This window comes from Alligator mississippiensis, chromosome 4 (assembly GCF_030867095.1).
Source record: "Alligator mississippiensis isolate rAllMis1 chromosome 4, rAllMis1, whole genome shotgun sequence".
Classification (NCBI taxonomy): Eukaryota; Metazoa; Chordata; order Crocodylia; family Alligatoridae; genus Alligator; species Alligator mississippiensis.
The window spans coordinates 23,674,864-23,697,264 of record NC_081827.1 but is presented as its reverse complement, the minus strand read 5'-3'; the positions used below and the strand labels follow the sequence as shown (position 1 = coordinate 23,697,264).

The following is a 22,401-nucleotide window of genomic DNA, read 5'->3' as shown; positions in this document are numbered from 1 at the left end:
AAGTATCTTGACTGAGGTCTTCAGAAGCTGCAACAATACAAATGTGACCTGCTCAGGAGAGGCAAGGAAAAATCAAAACTCATTTTGAAATGTCTGGGACTCCAAGTGAATAAAGTTGAAATTCACTTTTGCTGCTTTTTAGCCTCTGTTATGTTAAAAAGACGTTTTTAATCCGCAGAACAGATATGATAAAGTTGAACTACAGCAGGTGTTTGTAAATTGCCCACTTGGAGAAAGTCATTCCTGTTTTGAAGGGGCCACCTTCAAGGTAGGGGAAGGTAACTTTATTTATTATTATACCCTTGACCTTTCTGTAGAGACTTCAGTCAAAGGATCCCACTGTTAAGGTTTTGTTTGAGATTCTGTCCATAGAAAATTGGGCTAGAATTAGTTTCATAAATTAGTCACTGGTTCTTAAATTCCTTGAATCCAAAGGCCCTTTGCAAATTCCCTGTCTTTGCTGTCAACCGTTTATTAATTGAAACTAATCTGACTGGTACTAGTGTGAGAGTTTGATTTGATTGAACTGTCTTTTGGAAGCTTCCAAAGAAAACTAAATGACACAAAGTAGCAAATATTGACTAATCTGGAAAATGTCCACAAAGCTGGTAGCACAAAGAAGTAGTAAGCCCACTTGGTGCAGTGATGTGCATGTCAAAAAGCAAAAAAGGATAGAAGACAGATATTCTTTAAAAGAAAATATCTAAGGATATAATGCTTATATTACTGTGAGGTAGATGCATACCTGGGTGAAGCAGGGTCTTCTCCTGGGAATTCCGCGGTTTGATGTGCAAGGATTCCCAAACCTTTTGAAGAGACAAAGTTGCTCCTTAGAAAGTAAAGGAATCAATTACTGGATGTTTCCTCTCAACCTGAAGTGGCAGTGCCAATAGATGAGGAAATAATGGACCCTACTTAGTTGTTCTGGGAGATTCTGAGAATGGCAGCCACTAGCTCACATGAGGCAGAAAAAGAAGTGGCAAATCTTTTCTTTGGTGAAGGAGGAATAAGAGGTGTTAGGTTTTTTTTATACCTCACCAATGACATTTGTCTCTGGGAGTGGACAAGAAATTTCCCTCCTCACTCTTCTCTGAAACAGAACGACAGCAAGAAAAATAGCCAGCCAAAAAGGCTAGGTTTGGCTAGAAGACGTCCTTTTTGATAATCTTCAAATGCAGGCTCAAATGATCAGGTCCTGCTGTCGAGATAGTACTTCCAGGCCTATGAGACTCTCTTCCTTTCTAGTGATACCAGCTGGCTCAGGGGAGAAGTTTTGCCTTGCTAGTGATGGAAGCTGAACTTTCTGCAGGTTGCCTTAGGGGCAGCTGACACAGCTGCCTGTCCTTTTGGTAAGAGGTGTGATGTAGTGGTTGTTCCAGTTCAGCTTTATTTCTTGTGTAGTGCTGATTACTTAGAGGACATACTTGGAAGACCATGCTTCACCCAGTTACGCATCTACCTTACAGTAATATAATCATTATGTCCTTAGGTATTTTCTCTTAAATATCTGTCTTCTATGATGAGTAGGGGACTTATTATTTGAGGGTACAGAGTAGTACAGCATTGTGAGATGATATTCTTTATATCCTGAAAGAACCAAGGATGATGCTCTGTTCTGTAGTCTTTTTCTGGCTGAAGCAGGAAGCTTTCCCTGTTTGAAGCGCATGCTGATGGCTATTGGCTATGCTGGAGGCAAAGATAGTTTGGATTGACAAAGAGTTGGCTGCCTGTGGAGCTAGGAGACATTGGTAGCATTTTGGTGGGTTCATCTGTGGCCAGGCGGTGGGGACTCCCTCCCAAGGCATAGCTGGGAGAAGTGGTGGCAATGGCTGGTCCTAGCACTGACCTGTCTTAGACCTGAGCTGAGTCATTCTGGCCCACTGGAAAAACATTGCTGGAACACTGGAGAGGACGAGTGCTTCATCATAGTTAGGAGGCACTTACAGAAAGGAATTTGAATGAGTGTAAATCATAGAAGAGGCTTGGTTGCTGATAATCACTGATGGCAATCACCAGTGTTACTGGCTGCAAAATGACTGCATGGACTTGGCTCCAGTTTCTGTGGGGAGAAAAGATTGCATGTTTTGGAGAACTGCTTTTCAATAGAAAGAGAGCCTGTCTTCTAATAAGTGCTGTGGCTAAAAGGAAAGGGTGAAATGTAGAAACAAAACTTGTCTATCATAAGTTTAAGCTTCTGAAAGCAGAATTCATCCAGGCACTAAGGGTAACAAAGAAAAGAGATTCTTTTATTTTCTGCGTACCAGTATGAAGGAGGTGGGTTATAAACTAGAGGAATTGGAAATGACTATTTATGAGTATAAATTTTGACCTAGGTGGTGGTGTGGACTGTTAAATAAGTTAAAACCATTAATTTTTAGGAAAAAGCACTCTGGTAATGGGGAAGGCTAATAAGAAACAGTTGCTACTAACGAGCGCTATTAAAATCTGAACTTCTGAAAAGCAGGTCCAGACAATTTGCATCAGAAAACTTTTTAAAAGGACAGGCCAGGAATTTTTCTGGATCCTTAATGTTTTCCAGTAGGTTTTTTGAAGGCTGGGGAAGTTATGGACTGGAAGAAAGCTAATGTGCCAATATTTTAAAAAAAGTAAACAGAACCACCTGAGCAGCTCTTGGCTTGCAGGATCCTTGTCAGTGTAGTGAAACGCTAGATACAGGAGAATAAAGAATAATCTGAATTAAAGGCAATTGTGGATTTATAGAAAATAGATCTTGCCAGACTAGCTTGATTGTAATTCTTTATAAGTCTGGCTGATTTAAAAAAAAAAAAAAAATAGCACTGCTGTAATAAGAGTTCTGTAAGGCATTTGATTTACGAGTGTAGGAAAGTGGGGTGGAAGGGACTTCATAAGATCACCCAGTCCAATTGTGTGTACCAGGCAGGATCACTCTTGACTAAACCATCCTAGCCAAGTGTCTGTCTAACCCAGGGGTGCTCAGCACCAGCTTGCAGGCCAGATCCCCTGCTGCCAAATTTCTGAACCTATGGGAAGCCTTGCAGAATAAACAGTGTGGCCCTGCACAGTCTGGCACAGGGCCTGATTTGGGCACTGACCCCGTGGGGGATCTTACCCATGGACTAGTTCTGTACCACTGATCTAGTCTGTGGGACTTAGGTTAGACCAGTGGTGCTCAACCTTTACAATGATAGAATCACTACTGTTGGTTTGCAAATGGCAAAGATTAAATGACAAAGGGAAAAAGATAAATATCAACAGATCGTAGATACAATTGGTCACAAGCAAAAAAAAAATGCATTTTGATATGGCCAGTTGTAAAATTGCACTTCAAAGAACAAAGAATTTAGAACATATTTGTGGGAAGGGGGACCCTGTCCTTGGAAGCAAGGACATTGAAAGACCAGGATCATGGTGGCTGCACCTGAACTGGCGTGATACTCTAGGGCAGTCATACTCTCTCTATATGAACCACTGCTGTGACTGTTATTGGAATGCTCTTTTTGGTTTGGATGTCTTCAATTCAAGCATGATATGGGTAAATTGGGGATTCAGAGAAGTGTCACAAGAATGATTAAATGATCGGAAAACATGAAGGACTTGAGCTTATTTTGTTTATCTTGTCAGAGGAGGTTTGATTAATCAGCTTAAAAACTACCCAGGGAATAGAAATCTTGATAAGAGAGGAATCTTCAATTTAATGTACAAATGATTTTTGTTATAGATCTGTCTATGTCTGGAAGTGGAAGCTAGACAAATCTAGAGTAGAAATAAAGTTCAGATTTTTACATAAGGGTAATCAGCAGGGATCCAGGTTTTCCGTTTGCTGCAGAAAAACTCAGATTTTCCCCTTTAATGGAGAAAAACATGGGAAATGGCGGGTTTCCCCTTGCAGGCTGGGTAAGTTGCCACAGCTCTGTCCAGGTAAGCCGGGGGGGGGGAGACGACACGACGGACGGGGTGTCCAGGTCACGCGTTGATTGGGGGGAGGGGCAAAAAGGGTGTAGGCCACATGGCAGGCAGGGGCACAGGTCACGTGTTGGGCAGGGAGGGACAGAGGTGACACAGGCTGGGGGGAAGGACACAAGCTATGAAGGGGGGCAGGGAGCACAGCCCATGTGTTAGCAGGTTAGGGAGACATGTGCTTCCCGAGATTCCTGTGCCCACAGTGGGGTGTGGAGCTACTATTGAGCTGGACCAGCTCTGGGCAGAAGCCACCTGTGACACCCAGCTCATGGGAACTGGCATGGGAGGGAGCTCTGCACCAGCATGGCCACCGAAGTGAGGTGCCCCTGCCTGCTTGGCAGCAGTGGGGGCACAACTCCATGCCACTGCCACACCTCACCATAGCAACACAGTGCTCCCTCCAGCACCAGTTCTGCCTGCTGGGCTGTGAAGGCAGCTCTTGCCTGGAGCTAGTTTGCCCTGGCAACAGGCATGTGCCCCTCCCCACCCTCCCTACTGCATTGCCTGTGCTTCCCCCACCCGTTTTGCATACACTCACTCCCTTCCTCACATACTGGGAGACTGAGGGTGTGGGGCTGTGGGTCAGGAGTGAGGGGCACTGGCAGGGCCAGGGGGCTGTGCGTTGGGAATGAGGGGCAAGGGCAGGGCACTGACTTATCAGGGCGATTCAGCCCCACAAAGCAGTCAGGGGCACAGCCACAGCTGGACCTACATCCTGGTGAGCTCGGACTTTTCCATGATAAACCCAAAATCAAATGCCACAATGTATAGGTATTTAGAATGTGTTTTATTATTGTGGTTGAAGCTTCCAAATTGCTTTAAAATTGTAAGTATAACAAAAAAACTTTGTGTTCAACTTGTGTGTGTATAGTGGCATTCATTTTAATCACAGAAAAACATGGATTTGGGGGGTTTTAATCAGAGAATTCAGGTTTTTTTTTTTAATCAGAGAATTTGTGATTTTTAGACAGAGAAAACTAGGGTCCCTGGTTTTTTGGCTATTTGGGGTAACACACCCTTGGTTATGATATACTCCTCACTGGAAATTTTTTAAAATAAGGATTGGCTCTTTCCCAAACAGGTGTTCTAGTTTATTATTTCTCATTGTAGGTTATGTGTTCTCCCTGGTAGTACATCGCAAACTTCTACAAAGTTTGAGAGGAAGGCATGGGAAAGTAGAAGGGAGATGGTAATACATGGAGGAAAGTTAGGAGGGGAGGGGAAGAGTCTACAGTACCTCCTGGGTTGTTGAAGTTATTACATGGTTGTGGTGACAGTGTTAATTTTATTGTGTGGGGCAGAGCTGTACTACTACCCAGCGCATCCACAGTTGGCGGATAGTTAAATGACCTTCATGGAAGGTTAGCTGTGGCATAGGCAGGGATAACTCTGACGAATAAGCAATGGCAGCACCACCAGGATGTGGTAAGGACAGCAGTTGGCAATGGTTTCTGTCCCAATGGTGCTTTGACATGGTGAGTACAGGTCGCTACTATAATAAGCCTGCCCAGCCTCCAGCCATGGGTCTGCAAGTCCTCAACAGGAGCGCAGGCGGAAGAAGATGTTAGAATCTCAGCGGCTGTGAAGGTGGATATGGGCTGCAGCAGAACAAGGTCCCCGGCTGTCTTGGTCTCATTAGATCCTTGGATCAAGGTGCCATTCTGTCAAGAGCCGTGTGGAAGCTGACGTGTGGCAGCTTCTCCACGATAAAAGAAGTCACACACAAGCATCTTCCATTAAAACAGCTTTTCCAGCACATTCCTTAAGCCCTTTGGTGACCAGCTAATGGCAATGGGAGCAGGCTTGTGAGGTGTGGAAACTCTTAGTCATGAACTGGCATGAAGGTAGCATGAAGGTCATCTAGCACTGGGATGAGGTAGGAGTATGATTTGGCAGCTGTAACTGTGACTGAACAGCCCTCTTCAGGATCTGCTCTGTTCCAGCTTTAAAAAATTCAACATTGATATCAACTTGTGGGAGGTTATGGCCCAGGACTGTCCCAAAGGGAAGAAGACTTTGCTGCAGGGATCTTGGTACTTTGAAACTTTATGACAACAACAGGAGATGGAAAAGTGGGAGCAGCAGCAACAGTGTGTTGCAGACCAAATGAAGAATCTAGCACCACCCACCCCATGCCCCACACAGCTGCAGTAGAGTGTCTATTTCAGATAGGCCTCAGTAGCCATCTTTGGGACAAGCAAGCGAGACAGTCATGGAAGACATCCATCCTCGACTGGAAGGGATTGCTGAAGAAGAATTCATTTTATTACTAGTAGCCTGGAATCTTAGTGGTACCAGTAGTAATATAAACTTAAAAAGGTGTTTAGCACCCCAAAAAGTGAGGATCACTGCTGTAGATCAAACACACTTGTACTGAAGTTCAAGCAGGAATTAATACAGTGAAGTCGATATTATGCAGGAGGTCAGAATAGGTTATCACAGTAGTCCCTTTTGGCTTCAGAATCCGTGAATTGTTCCAAAGTAATTAGAAGGCAGTAGCTGGTCATGACTGCCATGGATCATAGTCCAAACTGGTGAGCTAGAACACAGTAAAGTATGTCACTTGACACTGGTATTACATCTTGTTTCTGAGATAATGGCATTTCTTCTTCCAAAAAGCTTTTAGAAGAAAACTTGCAGCAAGTGTCATTTTTAGGAATATTGTGCATGTGCTCCTTGGTGCCAGCTTCTGAGTTGCTCTCAGAATTGTTGGGCACTTGGTTAAGAAAGTTGCGTTTATAAGAATCTGTATCAGCTTTGTGTGTGCACGCTGAAGTTTTACTGAACCTAAAAGTTGCATTTTTTTTTCTGAAAGGAAAAAAAAAATTCTTTTGTAATAGCTTACTAGGTAAGGCAATAGAACATGGCTATTTTTTGTTCAGTTTTCTAAAAGAACTGGGTTTCATATAGTTTCCCTTTTTATGAAAGAATTAAAAATAATTACATTTCATTGTCTAATTTGTATGTATTTATAATTTAATATTTCTGTTGCTGTGTGAGACTCAAATGGGAAAGAATGAACTGATTGTGTAAGGGAAACAGTGAAATTTTACTTTCTGTACTTGACAGAATTTGGAAGAGTAGCCAGTCTGTGAAACACTTTATTTTCAAGACCAAGCTAATTTCTCAGTAATGCTTACTTGGTATTTCTTATATTCTATTATAAGCTCCCCCATGAATTCAGATAAGAATCTTTATATAAAACTTTGAAAGCTTGATGCAGGTGTAAGTGACTTGACTTAGTGCTGTTAGTTCATACCTTTTATAGGGATTGTTTTGGCACTTCATTCTGTTTTAGGAACAGGTAGGAATTTAAGTATCCTGTTTCAGTGATTATGATTTTTTCAGCTCTCTAATAAAATATATTTAATGTTTTGTCAGAATGATATTAATACAGAAAATGCCATCAGTTCCTCAGACCTTGAGAAACCTGATTCTCCTCCACCAAAACCTCCACGGACTCGCAGGTACTATTTTATTTATTTTTTTTTAAGTTTTAGCTGTAAAAGAAGGATTTGGGTTTCTAAAGTTACACAGCTTTTCTAGTGGTTAAATGAGCAGTCCTTACTGCTTTGACATACTGCAACTTGGACATTTTGTGTGACTAAATATATTTTGTGGAAGTGTTACAAGTATGAATTTGCCGCTGTCGCTATAGTAGCAATATGGAACTGCTGCTGCTGACATAGAGTCCTTGAGTGGGGCGGGAAGGAGGCTTGCCATTCTGTCACACCTTCTCAGTGCCTGATACTGGCCCCCCTCCTTGGCCACCCCTGGTTAAACTACTCTTGGCTTCCTTTGTCTGGGGATAAACAGCTTCAAGTATTATGCTAAGAAGGTTCAATACTTTCTGTTTTGGCCACATGTACCTTGCATAATAACGAATTGCTTCTAGGCTTACCTAAGTGTGGAGTATGTATTCCATCTTAAGTCTCTATCTCTGGTGTCCACATATTGAGGATATCCGAATACAAGAGAAAAAGGATGGTAAGAAAATATTATCAGTATTGGAGACTAAGAGGGAATCCTGAGTGGGCTGTTCTGGAATTTTTCAAGTGAAGATTGATTTCTCTAAAACTCTTTTTCAGTCTTGGAAATCAAAACTTTTTTTTTGAGTTGCACCAGTTTTGATAGTATTTGTATTGAGAGAGATTCCTTAGATCCAAAGTAAATGCTCTGGTGAAAACGAGAGCGCGCCTCCAACTCCTAGAATATCTAATAATCATGAGGGAAAAGGCTGTTGCTAGATATAGGAAAACTGTTTTCAAGGTCTGTTGTCTAAATTAGGACTTTTGAATCTGGATCTTTAATATCCCACGTGGGTGCTGGAGTTGTTCAGTGTTTTGGAGTTGATAGGTTGATTTTTCTTATACTTTTTTTTTCAAAAGTCATGTTTTGTCTTAGTGCAAAATGAGATAATTAAATTTCAAAGATGGTTATCATTCAGCTTAATCTGTGCGGCCTTTTCTAGCCCTTTCTGTACGTTTGCATCTGTTCCATTGGGACTAACTTTATATCACTTCTAAACTTCATGATAAAAATAACTATTGTAATTGCATTAGTGCCCACAGTATGCTATATGCTTCTCACAAATAGACAAAAAGTGGGGATGGACATGTTAAATATGACCAGAGTTATCAATGGAGTAGTGACATGTTTAACAGAAAGCATTTAATTAAATTTTTCTATATAATCTTTTCCCATCTTTCCTCCACTATTTTATTTTTCTTTAATACCTGCTCTTAACATCAGTTCCAAGGTCCTTCCACATGCAGCGAGACTCGGTAGAACACAAATAACTAGACTACTGGCTGCATCTTCTGGGTTTTAAAGCACTTGCTATATCATGGCCTCTGACAGAGACCAGGAATTGGGGTACAGGCACATGCCATTCATTGTGCTCTTAATTGCTCTAAAAGAAAAGTGTAGTGGGTACATGACACAATTTTCCCTGGAAGAAGTTCTGTTTGATGCAAAGATGTTCCTGGGAAGGTCAGAGAAAGTTACTCCATTGCCAGTGCAGTGTGTCTCCTCCCATTGTCAGTATTACACTGGGTTAGCCATTTGCTCAGTGCAAACTGGCTCCTTTGCTATCTAGAGACCAAGTGTTGTAATAGAGCCTGCTTTGAGAAGAGAGCTTGGGAGAGCTTCATAGTTTCATAACAGTTAGGGTCAGGAAGGACCTGAACAGATCATCTAGCCTGACCCCTTGCCATGGGCAGGAATGAATGCTGGGTTCACAAGACCCCAGACAAGTGATCATCCAACCTCCTCTTGAATTTGCCCAAGGTAGGGGTGCGGACCACTTCCCTGGGAAGTTGGTTCCAGCTTTTGGCCACCCTAACTGTAAAATACTGCCTTCTGATCTCTAACCTAAACCTAGTCTCCATCAATTTATTACCATTGTTCCTTGTCACCCCAGGTGGTGCTGGGGAGAAAAGGGCTCTACCTATTTGCTGTTGATCTCCCCTGATGAGTTTGTAGGCAGACACCAGGTCCCCCCTCAGCCTCCTCTTGCTGAGGCTGAACAGGTTCAGGTCCCTCAGTCTCTCCTTGTAGGGCCTGTCCTGCTGCCCTCTCACCAAGCGGGTGGCCCTCCTCTGAACCCTCTCCAGGCTGGCCACATCCCTTTTGAAGTGCGGCGCCCAGTACTGGATGCAGTACTCCAACTGCGGCCTGACCAAAGTCGCATAGAGGGGGAGTATCACTTCTCTGGATCGGCTTGAGATGCATCTTTGGATGCATGGCAAGGTATGGCTGGCCTTGCTGGCTGCGGTCTGACATTGGCGGCTCCTGTTCATCTTGGAGTCAGTAATGACTCCAAGATCCCATTCTGCCTCTGTGCTTTCAAGAGGGGAACTCCCCAGCCTGTATGTATGCTGTGGATTCCTTCTCCCAAAATGCAGCACCCTGCATTTGTCTATGTTGAATCCCATCTTATTCTTGTCTGTTCACTTTTGTAGCCTGTCTAAATCTATTTGCAGCCTCTCTCTCCCTTCAAGTGTGTCCACCTTGCCCCACGCCTTAGTGTCATCAGCAAACTTGGATAGCATGCTTTCCACCCCCTTGTCCAAGTCGCTGATGAAGATGTTAAACAGTGCAGGCCTGAGGACCAAGCCCTGGGGTACCCCACTGCTCACATCTCGCCAGGTTGAGTACAACCCGTCTACCACTACTCTCTGGGTGCACCGCATCAGCCAATTTTTTTACCCATCCAACTGTGTAGGCATCAGTGCCACAGTCGCTTAACTTATTGATGAGGATGGGGTGAGAGACAGTGTCAAAGGCCTTCTTAAAGTCTAGAAAGACTACGTCCATGGCAACACCATCACCCAAGGATTTAGTTACTTGGTAATAAAAGGCAATCAGGTTGGACCAGCTAGATGTATGCCTGTTCTTTGCTATAGAGTTAAGTTACTCTGGAGTAAAACCCAGAGTAAATTATTTTCAAGGAGACATCCTTTATGTTTGCAGCCGTAAGTAAAATATGCCCCGATGATCCTAGGAAGTAAATATTCCTTATGCTTTGACAATTCTTTGTCAAAACTTCACTTGCACTTCAAACTAGTGGGTCTCAATTTTTTAGACTCGAGATACCCTTCACTGGACTTGAGGAACTGCTGCCTAACTTCTTTGATTTAAGTGGCACCCAATTTAAAAAACTAATTTATATATTGCAGTGTTTACCTCCTTGCAGAGTGACCAGGCAGTGGAGGTGGGGGGATCAGTCAGGCAGGGACAGTCCTGAGCCTAGACTTACCTACTTGCATCTCATGGTACCCTTCAAAAGATATAGATGCACCCTAGTTGAAAACTTGTGTTTCTCATCCATAATTCCCAGAAATCTGTGGATTTTTTTGGCCAAAGTTTGGGGAATATATATATATATATATTTTTTTTTTTTTTACCTGTGGCATTCCAGCAGCAAGTTCTTTTTGTGATCCATTGGTTCACAACCCCATATGATCTCTCTCAAGGCATTTGTACACATGCATTTTTGTGCTGTGACTTCTGAACAGACTCAGTTAATCAAGTGTGCTCCACATGCAAGCTGACATGCTCTGCACTGTGTCGCATGCAGTTGTATAAGTGGCAAAATGCATGCCGGGGCACAGAAAATAGCAGCGATGCGTTTTTGAACTAAAACACCTTTGATGTTTTCCACTACCACTTTCTCAGTGCTGATGCACATGTTGCAATTCATATATATGTATGCTTCACAGTGCCAGGTGCTTTTAAAAGCTCCCAACGCTGTAGTGCAACCATGTGTACAAATGCCCTCACTTCCCACTTCTGATTGATCAAACATTACTGATGTAATGAATTTCTCATTTTTTTTCCCCTCTGTTTATTGAAGGGATGTGTCTGGCTGTAATCTTAGGGCATCTTTACACAGTTTGGGTGGTGGTGGGGTGCGGTTTAATTAGAGCAGCTCTGAGAGATGCTCTATTTTAAAGTGCCTGTAGCATCTTGTGTATTCAGCACCGTATTCAGCTTCAAAATGGCAGCAGGGGCACTTTAAGTAAAGCTTGTTTGAACTTTAGTTAAAGTGCCCCGCCACTATTTTGAAGTGCAGGGACACTGAATACAGTTGAAGTGGAGGCTGCTGGAGCATGCTAATTAGCATGTTCCAGCAGACTCAGTTAATCAAGTCTGCTCTGATGCATGCATGTCAGAGCAGATGTCCAGCTCATGTATAGGTGGCCTTAGGTTCTCAACTGGCTTGTTCTATTTGCTTTTTTCTGTTCTCAGCATCTGACTCTTCTAGATCTTGATTTTTCTCTCGTGTACCATGAATTCTCTTATTACTACTGATACCATTAATAATTTTGAAGAAAGTTGGAAATTTTTGAATAGGTCCACTTTATGCTAGCTTGTTTTTGACAGCTTGCATAAAGTAATTTGACTGCTTTTGAGTGCTTTTATAGTGCAGCTTGTCAAGAAATTTGAGAGCATTGTTGATTATATGAACTTGGTCTAAGAAAGTTCTGTTTGAGTGGGTGCATTGAAATGCTTTTCCCATATTTTAGCTTAATACCTATTGGTATTTAGTTTGATTCATTTATAATTATTTCTAATACACATTTTAAGTAAGGGCATGATTCTGCTAAGATTATTTTATGAAAGAGGCTTCCTAGATAAAAAGATATCCAGAAAAGGACAGTTAGATTTAAAAGGGGACATAATAGCAGTCTTCAAATACTTGAAAGGCTGCCATAAAAAATAGGGAAAGCACTTTTTCTCCTTGGCAGCCAACATCCTGTTTCTATGAAATGTGAAGATGCTCAAGAGATCCTTGGTAGAGGCGATGCCCCCCACTACAAAGGAAGGCAACCCCCCCCCCCCCCCCAAATAGTCTGTACCATTCTGACCATGGCATAAAATTCCTTCCCAGCCCCAAATATGGCAATTAGTCTGACCCTTGTGACTTTCGGTCCAGCAGGAGTATTGGTACACCACAGCTGAAGTAGCCAGCTTTGATTGCAGCCAACACCCATGCTTGTGAGGGAGGCTTAAGAACAGCTTGACACATGTGGCAGAAAGAGAGGGAGGTGGCAACCAGCAAAGCCCAGAACAGTTGTGTTCTGGAATTGCAGTGGCTTACATTAAACACTAAATATTTTACAAACATCATATTTGTTGTTAAAGCACATAAAACATCCTTATTGAACACAGTTACCTTTCTGTGTAGCTTACATCTGAATGTTGTTTGTCTTAAATTATTAAAAATAAATAAATTACCCCTTTGGTTACTGCCACTAACATCTGAGCAAGAACAATTCCAGCTGTTACCCATCAGTTAATACAAGAGTTTATTTGAGGCACCACTGAGTCTGTAAGATCCACGATTGGTGCTTATTCAGAGTGTTTCAGGAAATGTTAGGTCTAATACAATAGTATTAATATCCTCTTGATAAATTAGGCTTTGTCAGTTGTGGCAATTGTGTCTGAATAGTTGTAGACTAAGAAATGAAAAAAGGAGGGGGCAAACTGTTCCTGTTAGATGCAAGATCATCATAACCAGCTTTGAATAATTTGCAAATGGAGACTGACTGTGGTACAGTATAATTCTGCTACAGTCCTTGGGGAAGGTCTTGGAGCTCTGCAATGTGGAGGGAATATCTTAATGAGACTGGTTTCATTTCCGGGAGCAGATTCCTTCAAGGACTGCTTGATAATTGCTTGACAGTCTTCTGTTAACAAATAAGCACAGAGGAAGAAAAAAGGAAAAAACTAAAGGGAAACGCAAAGGAAAAGAGGGATTGGAGTTTGTATTCACTAGACAGAAGTGGTAATCTTTTCCAAAGTAAAGAGATCTTTTGGAGCTGATGATTGAACAGTCAACCTAGAAAGTACAGCAATATTGAAAGAAAATGAGGAATGAGAAAATGTATCTTATGGAAAAGTAGAAAGATGAGAACACATTTTAAGCATAATCCTACAATTTGTTCTGTTTCTGCAGAAAACCTGTCTTCTGTCCCAGCTGTCATTTAATGTTACTGATGAGTCAAATTAGTACCTATAGGGTTTGTGACTGGAATTGGATAGTTATACAAAAATGAAACTCTGACATACAGGCACACCTTTTAATACATTTTTGGTTAGTCTAAAATCACAAATATTAATATATCAGCTGACTGCTAGTAGCTATACTGTCCGAAGGCAGGGCAGAGTTGCCCCTTGTAGATCACCTAAGAGATGAACAAGTCTTCATAAGCAACAGCTTGCTTTCTCACGTGCTAAGCAGAAGTAAGCTATTGCTTACAAAACAATTATGCATCTGTCAATTAGTTAATCTATAAGGGGCAACTGTGTCCTGGCTTCAGACTAACCCACCTAACTACCTCTTAGTAGCTGTATTAGCGGCCATTGCTTTATTTGTTAGTGGTGGTTTTAAAAACACTTCTCATACAACTGATTTTTTAGTAGAGAAGCACAAATGGACTATTTTTGATCATTCTGCACACTTGGGTGTATGCTATACCCTATAATTCAGTTTCTGACAACTTCAGCAAATTATAGCTTTTCTCCCACATGGCTGCATAAGATCAAATGTTTAAGCACAGTAGAATAATGTGGGTGTCTAGCTTCAGCCCTTTTATGTAGGGTTTAATGTTCCTATTTTAATTATCTGGAAGAACGTAGAGCTCAGTATCTATTTTTAGTTGATCACAGCAGCTGCATTCCATGACCTTGGCATCACTCTCTTTTATTTGATGATAAAACCCTACAGTGTGGCACACAGAAAAACCATGGATTACTTGGGGGGCTTTTCACTTGGACACTAGCCAATCTTCATTTAAATCTGAACTACGTTTGGTCTTTCTTTAATACTAAAACACTTTCTCATTAAGCACCAGAGTAGTTCAACATTTAAATTGTCTGCTGTTTTATTAATTTCCTAGTACATACTGTATACTTTAATAAAATACATTCCCCCCCCCAATCAGCCTGGGGGGGGGAAAAAACCCTGTCTTTATATTTGCATGTGAAGTGGAGTGAGGAGCAGGCAGCTACTGTGGCTCTGACTCTGGCCCTGAGCCCTGGTGGAGGCTAAAGTCAGACCCATAGCAGCCTCCTGCCCCACTCCCATCCCTGCTTCCCCTCTGCAGCTTCTGCCCACACATTGACCCCCTTTGCTCCCCTTTACTGTTGGGTGCAGCTCAGCTCTGGGGGGTCTCTCCAGGTCTGGAGCACTTGAAAGCTTCTTCCTCCTGCTCCCTCCCCTGCATGGCCAGGCAAGGGCTGAGCTTCCATGTGCTGTGCTTCTGGAGAGAGTAGCCCGAGCAGCATTTGACAGTTAAGTGGGGTTTGGTTGGGGCAGAGACTGGGGGGAGCTTGAGGGGAGGGGCAGAGGCTGGGGGATGCAAGGGGGAAAAGTGGGAAGGGTAGAGGGTAAGGGGGGGCACCTGATTTCCCATCCCCTCTCAGCCACTGCTTTCCCTGCTGTAGCTGTGCAAGGGGACAGATTCCAGACAACCCTTCAATACTTAAATTTGGTACCTGGAAAATTATAACAAATGTATACATTTTCTATATATAGAATCTAATTATTAGGGAGTCATCTTGTATTTGAGTAAATACAGTACTACAGCTGCAGCTGGAGTACTGTGTCCAGTTTTGGGCGCCGCACTTCAAGAGGGACATGGAGAATCTGGAGAGGGTTCAGAGGAGGGCCACTCGCATGATTAGTGGCCTCCGTGAAAGACCCTACGAGGGGAGGTTGAGAGTTTTGGATCTCTTCAGCCTTCATGAGAGATGGTTGAGGGGGGAGACCTTGTAGCTACCTATAAGTTTATCAAGGGAGGACAACAGGGAATTGGTGATGCACTATTTACCAGAGTGCTCCAGGGAGTAACTAGGAGTAATGGGTGCATACTAGTGGAGAGTAGATTTAGGTTAGACATTAGGAAGACATTTTTTACAGTAAGGGTGGCCAGAATCTGGAATGGGCTTCCAAGAGAGGTGGTACTATCACCTAACTTGGAGGTCTTCAAGAGGAGGCTTGATAGTCACCTGGCTGGGGTCATCTGACCTCAGTCCTCTTTCCTGCCAGGGGCAGGCGGTCAGACACGATGATCCATTGTGGTCCCTTCGACTCTACAATCTATGAAAAATGGATGTACTATACAAATGCGTTTCCCTTTTGAGGTATTGCCTACTGCCTCACTTGTTTTTATACCTATACTATAGATAATATGCTTATTTAGACAGATTTTCTTTATTCTCTGAAGTGCTCAATGTACTTGGATACTTGAAAATTGGCTTTCCAGTGGTTCCGTGGTTACAAATAATCTAAATAGTTAACTTTAAACTCACATGTTGTTAAAGCTGTGCATGTTTATGAAAGAATAACTTTATTTTGTATTTCACTTATATTCCATGAAGAATATGGTTAAGTTGAAGTATTGTGTGGGTCTCTCCACCACTGCCGCCTGCCTGCCATAATCTAGTGTGGCACATTTTTATGAAACGCGTTGAAAACACAGGCTTTTGCTCTTAATTCATACACAAGTTGAGGGTGGATTAGGTTTTACTAACCTCTGGAAAGCAGCACATCTGAGCCACAAAGCATCTGTTCTGTGCTCATTTTTTTCACTTCTTTTTAAAATGTATTTCTAATGTATTTAGAAATATTTTCTGTATCATCCAGGGATGTAGACACACCATCCAGAGCAGGAAATAGTATCTTAGATTATAATTTGAAAATCTAGTTATTTAATTACATGAACATTCCACAAATGTGTACAAAACCTTAAAGGGTGCAACTGTCTCTGAAACTCAACACCTACATGGATAGTTGAGCAAAAATCTTCCTCAAAAGATATTGAAAAATTGTTTTTGGGATAGATTGAACACTCTCATTCATATTAACAGATGCTGCAGGTGTTAAGCTTATTCCTGGTTTGCATTCCAAAAACTGAACACATGTTGTATAGGTCAGTGGCAGCCAACTTTTGGCAGGCATGCCACAAGCTAAGACCCACTCCCTCCCCAAATGTCACTCCAATTCCATTCCTCTGCCCCATCTCCTTTTCTGTATTCTGCTTCCTGGCAATTTGTTACTCTGCTTTTTGCCCTATTTGCTCCTGTGTTCCCTGCTCCCTCCCTAATCTGCCATGTGCCACTCAGTTATGGCATCTGTGCCACAGGTTGGCCACTCCTGGTCTAGGAAATGACTTCTGTAAGCATTTCCTTTTAATCATTGTTAATATAAGGCCATATAATATGACAGGGCTTGGTAATCTTTCTCAGTGGCAGGCTGGAATGGCTCAGCATGGATATGAGGCAGGTTGGCACTAGAACCCAGCTATTGCACCCGCTTCTGCCTGCCACCCAGCTGTGGCATGGTGGAGTCAAAGCCCCTGGCGCAGACATCCTTGACTCCTGGTTTCTGCTGAAGCCTCAGCTTCAGCCTCGCAGATTGCTGACCCAGCTCTTGGGTTACCAACCCCTATGTTGTAGAATGACAAATACAAACTTTATTCCATTCTTGCAGTAAGACTACATTTAGCCTCAATAAATCCTCAGTCATACCAGCAACTTTACTTTTAAACTTGTACTATACACAAAAAATCTATATACTGCTTTTTAACAAGACATAAGGGATAATATAGTAAAGTTAATGTATAGCGAATCCAATTTAGGATCAATTCTCACACCAGTCAATTTTCAGATGTTTCCATTCATTTTTTTTCAAAATAAGACATTTCAAAGTCTGTTGAAACTCCAGTTCTGGCATCATAACTTACGTGTTCTCTGTAGAACTTTGGCATGAAATATTGATAATATAGATAGGATTATGAGATCATAGGAAAGTAGGGCTGGAAGGGACCTCACAAAATCATATGATCCAGCCCCCTGCACAAGGTAGGATTGTCTCCGACTAAATCATTCCAATCAAGTGTCTGTCCAACCTGCTTTTGAAAACGCCTAAGGGTGGATATTTAACAACTTCTTTAGGAAGCCTGTTCCAATGCTTGGCCACCCTTATAGTCAGAAAGTTCCTTCTAATCCCCAATCTGCATTTCCTCTGCTGCACCTTGAGGCCAGTGCTCCTAGTCCTGTTCCCTGTGGCCACAGATAAAAGCCCATCTCCATCCTCTCTGTAATTTACCCTTAAAGTATCTGAAGACTTATCAGATCCCCCATCAGTCGTCTTCAAGGGCTATCTCCAGACTAAATAAGCCTAGTTCTTTCAACCTTTTTTTCTAAGTCTTGCTTCCTCTTATCATTTTTGCTGCTCTGTGCTGGACTCTTTCTAGTCTGTCCACATCCTTCTTGAAGTGTGGGGCTCAAAACTGAACATAGTTCTCCAGGTGAGGTCTCACCAGTGCTAAAGAGGGTGAAAGAATCGCTTACCTTTGATTGGCAAGTGGCACTCCTGTTAATAAAATGCTGTTGCTGTTGGGGTGTTTTTTTTTGTTTTTGTTTTTTGTGGGGTTTTTTGCAGCAGGAGTACACTGTTGGCTCATTCAGTTCGTGGTCCACTCTAAGTGCACAACTTTGCACTTGTCCTTGTTGAATCTCATCTGATTGGATGCAGACTATTTTTCCAGTCTCTCCAGGTCATTTTGCCCTCCAGCGTGTCTTCAACTCCACCCAACTTGGTATCATCAACAAATTTGCTAAGCACGCACTTTATCCCTTCATCCAAATAAGTAATGGAGATGTTTAACAGTACCGAACTCCTGGGGAACCCCACTTGATACTTCTTCCCAACTAGGCATTGAGCCATTGATGGTCACCCGTTGAGCATGATGATCCAACCAGTTGTGTATCCAGGTTGTAGTAGTTTGGTCTAGTCTGTATTTCCTTAGCTTGATAATGAGGAATATTGTGGGAGACCAATGTCAAAAGCCTCACAGAAGTTGAGATTGTATAACATTTGCTGCTCCCCTGCACTCCCATCCACAGAGCCTGTCCCCTTATACAAGGACATCAGGTTCATTGGGCATGACATGCTCTTGGTGAATCCATGCTGACTGTTCGTGATCACCTTGTTCTTGCCAGGTGCCTCATAGTAGATTCCTTGAGGACCTTCCATGATCTTGCCAGATATTAAGGTCAGGCTGACTGGTATGTCATTCCCCAGATCCTCCTCCTTTCCTTTCCTAAAGATGGGCACTATATTTGCCCTTTTCCTAATCATCTGGAATCTTGCTCAACCTCTACAAGGTCTCAATACCCTAGGGTTCATCCTGTCTGGCCCTGCCAATGTGAAAGCATCTAGCTTCTCTTACCTGCTCTGTCATTACTCTGGGCTGCTTTGTCTCCTTCCCTATCTTTGCTGCCAACTGCACTTCTCATCTGATAGCTGCCCTTATTTGTGAAGACAAGTTTAAAAAAAAAAAGCCTTCCCTGTATAATCTCTCTAAAACCTGCCTTATGCATTCCATAAGGAACCTTTGGGTTTCTTCGGTGGTCTTTTTAATCTTGACATATTTGTAGAACCCCTGTTTTGTTTTCTTTTCTTTTGTCTTGCTGTACTTTGAAAAAAAGGGAAAAAGTCTTATCTACTCCTTTTGAGTTTTATCTGACTCTTCGTTCCTCCTGGGTTTTTATCCATTCTTTTCATGAAGCTACAGTACAAGAGAACTTAATTGTATAAACTGTGTAGTTGGTGTTTCATATGATCGTGAGCCTGATTCTAGTCTTTGTAAAATATCTTTGCAACCTGTGAATAGCACTGTCTTCCCAAATTCTGTTAACTATACTGATGTTATATATATTTTTGTTCATTATATTTTGAATGTTATATTCTGCATCCTACTATAGAAATGTTTCTTTTTTTATTTAAAGATAATTCCCCAATCTTATGCTACTGTATAAGAATATTTCCAGCGTTTTTGTTTTATATCCCAAGAGTCACTGGATTTTATGCTGGTATAGGGAAAAGAAAAAATATTTTTTCACATCTGAATGAAAAGGACTTCCTGTTTGTTTGCAGACTTTTTAAACAAGTATTCATTCAGTTAGATTAAACATGCAGATGACCTTTTATTCTAATTCCATGTGGCAGTAAATTTCTTATTAAAGAACTATTTTTGGCAAGTATAAAACCATAAGACTAAAAATACATGTTTTTATCCCAGAAACAAGAGTTTCATTTTCTTTTAACAATCCTTAATAGAAATTGTAAGCTATTTGTCAGATCCTGCTCCACTAAATTATCTATGAACCTGACTTATCTATGACCCTATACTTGTCACTTTTCCTTCCTAAAGAAGACTGTGTTATAATTTCTTTCTAAACATGATCCACACATGATCTACTAATCTGTTTTTATATGCTGGACATAATTTACTGCAGCTGTGTCATCGGATAATAGTAGTTGTTACTGCTGGCTTATATGGAAATTTTGTAACTATAACCATCCTCATTAAAACTATTTAGAAAAGCGTGTATCTAAATGTTTGTAAAAAGTCAAACTTGGGCCCTGAGAGGGATTAGAAGGGACTAAATATCAAACATTGTGTATCTGTCCTTTGCAGCTGTCTTTTATTTAATGTAGGTTTTCAATGCCTTACTGAAAGCTGTGTTTTGTATGTAAATCATGTACTATGAAGCGGCTTTTTCTTAGAAAGTATTTCTCCAGTATTGCCACAAGGGGGCCCAACCACTCTGTAAAAATCAGCTGTAGGAACAAAAATGAGAAATCCTAAGTATATGCATGTGGGCTAAGGTTTGCATGCTCTAGTCCTTAAGGGATATTTATAGTATTACTGTTATATCATGTTTTGTAAGATGCATCACTTGTTTCTTTGCCTGTTTGTGGCTTAGTTCAAGCTTGGTATGTCAGTGTTTCTCATCCAGGGTAGCATGAACCCTGAGGGTTGTGGACACAGCAGCCAGGTAAAACTGCTGTGTGTACACTTCTGCTGCAGTTCCACCTGCTTGCTTCTGTTTTTGGGAGAAGCATAAGGAGCACAACATGAGGCAGCTCGTGCTCTAGAGTGTGCATGTGCCACAGCCCTTCCTAGGTTGGCTGTGCAGCAGGCATGGGGTGGTTTTACTTGGAATCAGTAACACCTGGTTGAGAGGCACTGAAATAAGCTGAGGCAGCGCCAACTGTGGTTCTCAGCTGGGGATACTGTCACACAAAAAAGAAGTGGTGGAGGGGTGCTGTGGCTCTGAAAAGGTTGAGCACCACTGTGTTATGTTATCCATATTTTATAACTTTGTCTGCAAGCATTAGAAATGTTGCTTAGAGTTTAATATTGGTCTCTGAGTATCTTTGTGAAGGGAGGGGGGGTAATTAGGTGTTTTCTTGTGCAACTACAGACTCTTCACTTTTTTGCAGTTGCCTTGTAGAAGGAGATGCTAAGGAAGAAATCTTGCAACCGCCAGAGCCTCAGCCTGTACCACCCATCTTAACACCATCTCCTCCTTCAGCCTATCCGACAGTCACTACTGTGTGGCAGGACAATGATAGATACCATCCAAAGCCAGTTTTGCACATGGTTTCATCAGAACATTCAACAGACCTCAATGAAAACTATAACAAATCAATTGAACATTCAGGGAAGAATGAACCTAATGAACGTGCAGAGAAAAAGCTTGAGCGGAACCTAAGTTTTGAAATCAAGAAAATACCTCTTCAGGAGGGACCACGAAGCTTTGAGGGGAACACTCTTTTAAACAGAGGACATGCAATTAAAATTAAGCCTGTTACAGCCTGTGTAATGGATAAGACCTTTAAGCCACAGGAGCAGAGTTCAGGGGGTTCACTTGTTGATGTTTCTCAAAACTCCTGTCTGGAATCTAACACAACTGTAGTACCTTCTCCAGAAGAGCTGCAGAGTCGGAAGGGTTCTGACACTCCACCAAGACCAGATCGTTTGTCTCTCAAAGAGAAGGGACATGCTTTGTGGTCACTACATGGGTCTGAAAATGCACTGACTGCATCTGTGTCCGAGGATGTCTCTTCAGATGTCTTGTGTCATGGTATAAAAACTGCAACTCTAGCAGCAAACACCACATCTCAAGTGGAACCCCCTTCCAGTAATACACCTGAGGATCATAGCAGTACATTTCCAGTTCGAGCACCCCTCTGTTTTACTAATCCTCTTCATTCAGATGATTCTGACACAGATGAGAGGAACTTTGATGGAGTCCTGACCAGCAGTATGTCTAATATTTCAACCGCAAGTGCCACAGTTTCTGCTGCCACTAGTTCTGAAAACATTTCTGCTAGAAAGGTATTGCCAATGTCCATCGCTAGGCAAGATGTACCAATAGTAAGACATTCCGAAGATGAAAAAGGTGGGTTTTATGGCATTTCAGCTGCATTTAGCACTTTCTAATATGATTAAATCTGTAGAGTGGAAAAACATTTATTTTTTTAAAATAGCATTGGAAATCAACCTCTAGTTAAAATTTATACCTTAAATTAAAAAAAATCTGCCTTGTGGTTGCTCAGCAAGAGCCAAATCTTCATTCTTTCTTCTATTTTTCCCTAAAGTTGCATATAATATTCTTATATTACTGCAAACCTTGATAAATTACCTTATGTTCTATATTTAGAGGGATTAACAACTTGTTGGGTCCCTAGAAGACGTTCTTATCTGATCCCCACTCCCAGCAATCACTCTTCCTGCCTTGCCGCACATGTATGGCAGGAAGTGTAATTTTTGGGGGATTGCGGATCAGATCCCAGTTGTGCCATACTTGCACAATTATAGTGTAGGAGGAACTTAGGATCACAGGGCATCTCTACAAACCAGATCCCACTTAAGACCCTTGTTGCATAGAAATACTACTTGTTCTCTGAAGGGGTGTCACCAAGTTGCTCCTAAAATTTGGAGAGGGATTTTTGTACCATTGATTTTTAAATTGGGAAAGATTTAAATCATGTTGTCTGCTTTCTGAAATTCCTACCCAGGTTCTGGGCTCCCCCTGTACTGGCAGGTTACAAGCTGGGTGCCCATGGATCTGGGGTTGGGGCTGACCCCAGTG

The 22,401-nt window shown here is 41.9% G+C and overlaps 1 protein-coding gene across 3 annotated transcripts in view; it reads left to right on the top strand.

The window, feature by feature from the left end:
• The window catches only part of PTPN12 (protein tyrosine phosphatase non-receptor type 12), a 130,046-nt gene that overhangs the window by 86,468 nt on the left and 21,177 nt on the right, over positions 1-22,401 (top strand). For 2 of the 3 annotated variants that reach the window (XM_019487500.2, XM_006266586.4), the window contains exons 12-14: positions 179-268; positions 7,324-7,409; positions 20,747-21,708. In XM_019487500.2, coding sequence (XP_019343045.1) covers positions 179-268; positions 7,324-7,409; positions 20,747-21,708 — 1,138 coding nt within the window. The remainder of the gene's footprint in view (positions 1-178; positions 269-7,323; positions 7,410-20,746; positions 21,709-22,401) is intronic. The other variant, XM_006266587.4, reaches the window with a different exon arrangement.